Genomic DNA, 3713 nt, shown 5'->3' with positions numbered 1-3713 from the left:
TTTAAGGTCGGAAGCAGACAATTAAACATCAAACTCTTACCAATTTTGACAGGAGAAGTAGTTTCAATGTGGGAAGTGGACAACAAATATGAATAAGGGCCAAACTGCCAACCAGAATTCCTCCCTTTCTCATGGTGATGACTGGAATAAAAAAAAAAATTACAGGACATATACATACAAAACTGTAGATATAGTAAGGGAGATCCCATCTCATACAAAACAGAGTTATCGAATTTCAATTGAGAAGCCCAAGTTAGTTGCTCTTGTGCTAGACCACTTAGTCCAAGTCTAAATCGACCAAATTGAAGGGACCGGCCTACTTGGGTTTCTAAGGGAGTGAAAAAGCCCAATAAAGTCAACCAGTTTCAGGGATTAAAAAAAAAAAAGAAAGGAAATAACAGAAAAAGGAAACCTTTTTGACGACAGAACATATAACCCTAAAAATACCCTTGGGAGTGAATCGACTTAAAAGCCCTAGACTAAGCGAGACGAAAACGAGGGCAGCTCCAAAATGGTTCAGCGGCTCACTTACCGCACGCGTCATAGCTACGCCACCAAGTCCAACCAGCACCGTGTCGTCAAAACCCCCGGTAACTTCTCTCTCTCGCCAACGTAGATTTTGATTCTTTTGTATTCCATGGAACGGCGGTGTATGAGTGATGGTGTATCGCCATGGTGGTGATTTTTTGTTTTTGTTTGTGTAGGAGGGAAGCTTGTTTATCAGACCACAAAGAAGAGAGCTAGCGGGCCCAAATGTCCTGTTACTGGCAAGAGAATTCAAGGAGTATGTTTCTTTTTCTTTTTAATTTTGCTAGAATTTATAGAATGCTAAATTTAGAAACAATCTGTTTCCTGATTATGATTTTAGGGAGTGAAAATATGATTTATTGCAGATTCTGATTTTATTTTTTTTCTAAGCTTCTATAAAGTTTTTATCTTGACAACATTTTAGAATCATGCTATGGTGATTATCAGTTTAGGCTAATTTAATTTTATTGTATTTCATTGATTTTGATTAATAGCATCTTTTATTATGGTTATTTTGTGTCAAACTTGGGGTTTACGTGAAAATTATCGCGTCACAATTTATTTGGATTCGTCAAATATGATGCTTTTCAATTGAAATATAATGTGGGTATATTGAGTGGTTATTCGAAGTGTTGTTTAATTTGAGTATTATTTTCTCAGTAGAGGTTAAATGTGGTCTATGTTTCATAGATTCCTCACTTGAGGCCTGCTGAGTATAAGAGGTCTAGATTGCCAAGAAACCGTAGGACTGTGAGCCGTGCTTATGGTGGAGTTTTGTCTGGAAGTGCTGTTAGGGAAAGGTTTGTGCATTAACACTTACGACTTTTAGGTCCTATCTTATTTGTATTTGGTCACATGCGGTGGTTTAAGACTTCTTTTCTTGATTGTGTATTATTCCAGGATCATTCGTGCCTTTTTGGTGGAAGAGCAAAAGATTGTGAAGAAGGTACTGAAGATTCAGAAGGCAAAGGAAAAGCAAACATCCAAGAGCTAGAATTTCTTTATATTAAATTTCGCTATGGATTGACAATAGTGAATCTTTGAATCGTAGTTTGAGATGATCAAGATTTGGATTTATGTTTTACCTTGGCTGTTATGAACTATTTTCTACTTCTTTCACTTTGTCGACAAATCTACATCGTGTTAAAATTTTGTTATTGTTCATTCACTTGTCTGCTGTTCTCTGAAATTTCCTATTGGAATTGGATGTTCAATGTATTTGCAGATTAGTGGTTTTTGTTATCATTATTAAACTACTTATGTGATTGCCTCAATGACGTATGCTCCCTTACTCTTATTCATTCTAGAATGTGAATATATTTCACCATTTCAGAATAGAGGCCATATGTAAATAAACCTTGCTGGCTTTTTCTTGGGTGAAATGCTTTCTGCTAACTCGGAGTAGAACCGGGCATGTATGGTAAGGGAGCTCTTGCAGAATGATTTGTGCTGAGCACGTATCAACTGTTTCTGAACTAAACTGTTCTTTGGGCATCATGGCAGTCTTTTTCTCAGTACTTGGTCATCGAGTTCGGAAAATAGACTACGTTAGAATTTTATTTCAGATGCAAACAGGGTACATTTTATGGTATGAATTTTATTATTTTCACTCCCAACTCTTAGCACAATAAGTTGGTAGTGATGGGCTTCTTTATATATCTGAATCTTAAGCTTTAGGAGCTTGGAAATACTTCTCTTTCATCTTTGCAACCATCTCGTCATGAGGTGGTAGAATCTCTTTAACCAGAGGGTGTTCTTTCATGGCAGTTACCCATGAGAAAAATGTGGGGTTTTTTGCTGGTTCCAAAATCACAGTAACTGCTTCATGAAAAGCTTGGTAGTTGCATGCGACCGTCCCGACGATAATATCGAGAAATCCGAGACTGTTGCCATTTAGAAAAGGAGACTTGGTCGGAAGGTCCTTCTCGATACCTTGGACAAACACCTTGAGCAATTCATTGTAGTCTTCAATGGCTTTCTCACGTTCATTGCCCTCAGACAGGACGATAGGCAAAATAGCCGGCATGATCTGATAAGCAAAAGCAATTTCATTAACATCCAAAATGAAAGTAATTTGCAGCAGAAATAGCATAAAAGTAGACACTACCTTCTGGTCATGATAATTGGCCCAAAAGCGAATTTTGGCTCGCAGGTAGGGATCCGCTGGTAAGAGTTTGGAAGCTGTGTTGCTCCAGTGCTCGTCGATGTATTCAAGAATAACAAGTGATTCAGCAATGGGTTTACCATTGTGCACCAGCACAGGCACCTTCTTGTGGACAGGATTGCATTGGAGGAGCCGCTGACTCTTGTTTTCAAGGTCTTCCTCTATGTATTCATAAGGTATGCCCTTAAGTTTAAGGGCCAATTCAACCCTTTTGCAATACGCGCTGGGCCATGTCCCAATCAACACAACCTCGCTCTGTTTCCCTTCCATTCTCAATTGCTTTATGTGGCTTAACCTCTTTCAATCGGTGTGATACATCTTTGGGGAGGCTTGAGGCATTTATATAAAGAAAAAGGTAACAAAATTGAAATCAACAAGTCAAAGACTTGGGTAAGAAGTACAAAAAATGTTTTTTATTATTTTTTTAATTGTTGAATACAAATGTTTTCTTGAATAATAAGATAGAGGAAAGGACAGGGATTAATCAAATTAATTAATCTTCATCTAGAAGGCTTACCATTGCTTCCAAAGTGTTGAAGACCAACACATCAGCATCCTTCCAAACTGCTTCGCCAATATCAATTGAATCAAGTTTCAGGTTTCTTTCATTGTTTCTTGTCACCAACAATGTCAACAAGAAAATCATAGCGTGAAAACATCACACCGAGACATTGTTTGTGCCGAATACAGCATGCATATGAGCGAAAGCCATCGATTGTGCACGAATGGTAACTTGCCGACCATTATTTTTGACGATCGAATTGTTTGGAAATAAATGGACAACTTTGTGGGGTGTAAAGAGGATAGTGATGAGCATCAAACAGCCTTCTGCCTTGAAAAACATCACTTTTTTTTTTTGCCAAAGAAAAAAATGAAATGACTATAAATTAAAGATAAGTAACTTCTACTTTTGCATTAAGAGTTAATTAAATAATATTGCTAATTAATTCTCATAAAAAATAATGCTAATTTTAATATGTTTTTGTAATTTGATTTTCATTTAAATGAGATTTAACCAAAA

The 3713-nt window shown here is 37.0% G+C and overlaps 2 protein-coding genes across 2 annotated transcripts; one reads left to right on the top strand and one right to left on the bottom strand.

The window, feature by feature from the left end:
- Window positions 1-400: 400 nt before the first annotated feature.
- On the top strand, window positions 401-1773 carry LOC111282025 (large ribosomal subunit protein eL34-like). Its single transcript, XM_022869905.2, has 4 exons — window positions 401-590; window positions 705-784; window positions 1219-1328; window positions 1429-1773. The coding sequence occupies exons 1-4, from the start codon at window positions 512-514 to the stop codon at window positions 1520-1522; spliced, it is 363 nt and encodes a 120-aa protein (XP_022725640.1). The 5' UTR covers window positions 401-511; the 3' UTR covers window positions 1523-1773.
- A 285-nt stretch (window positions 1774-2058) lies between these two features.
- On the bottom strand, window positions 2059-3013 carry LOC111282024 (glutathione S-transferase U10-like). The gene is made up of 2 exons (XM_022869904.2): window positions 2636-3013; window positions 2059-2557 (listed from the first exon to the last, which is right to left on the bottom strand). Exons 1-2 carry the CDS (start codon window positions 2960-2962, stop codon window positions 2195-2197), a joined length of 690 nt encoding a protein of 229 aa, XP_022725639.2. The 5' UTR covers window positions 2963-3013; the 3' UTR covers window positions 2059-2194.
- Window positions 3014-3713: the final 700 nt, after the last annotated feature.

This window comes from Durio zibethinus, chromosome 5, assembly GCF_047325235.1.
Source record: "Durio zibethinus cultivar Kanyao isolate XHJ-2024 chromosome 5, ASM4732523v1, whole genome shotgun sequence".
NCBI classification, from domain to species: Eukaryota; Viridiplantae; Streptophyta; class Magnoliopsida; order Malvales; family Malvaceae; genus Durio; species Durio zibethinus.
This window is presented reverse-complemented; position numbering and strand designations above follow the sequence as displayed.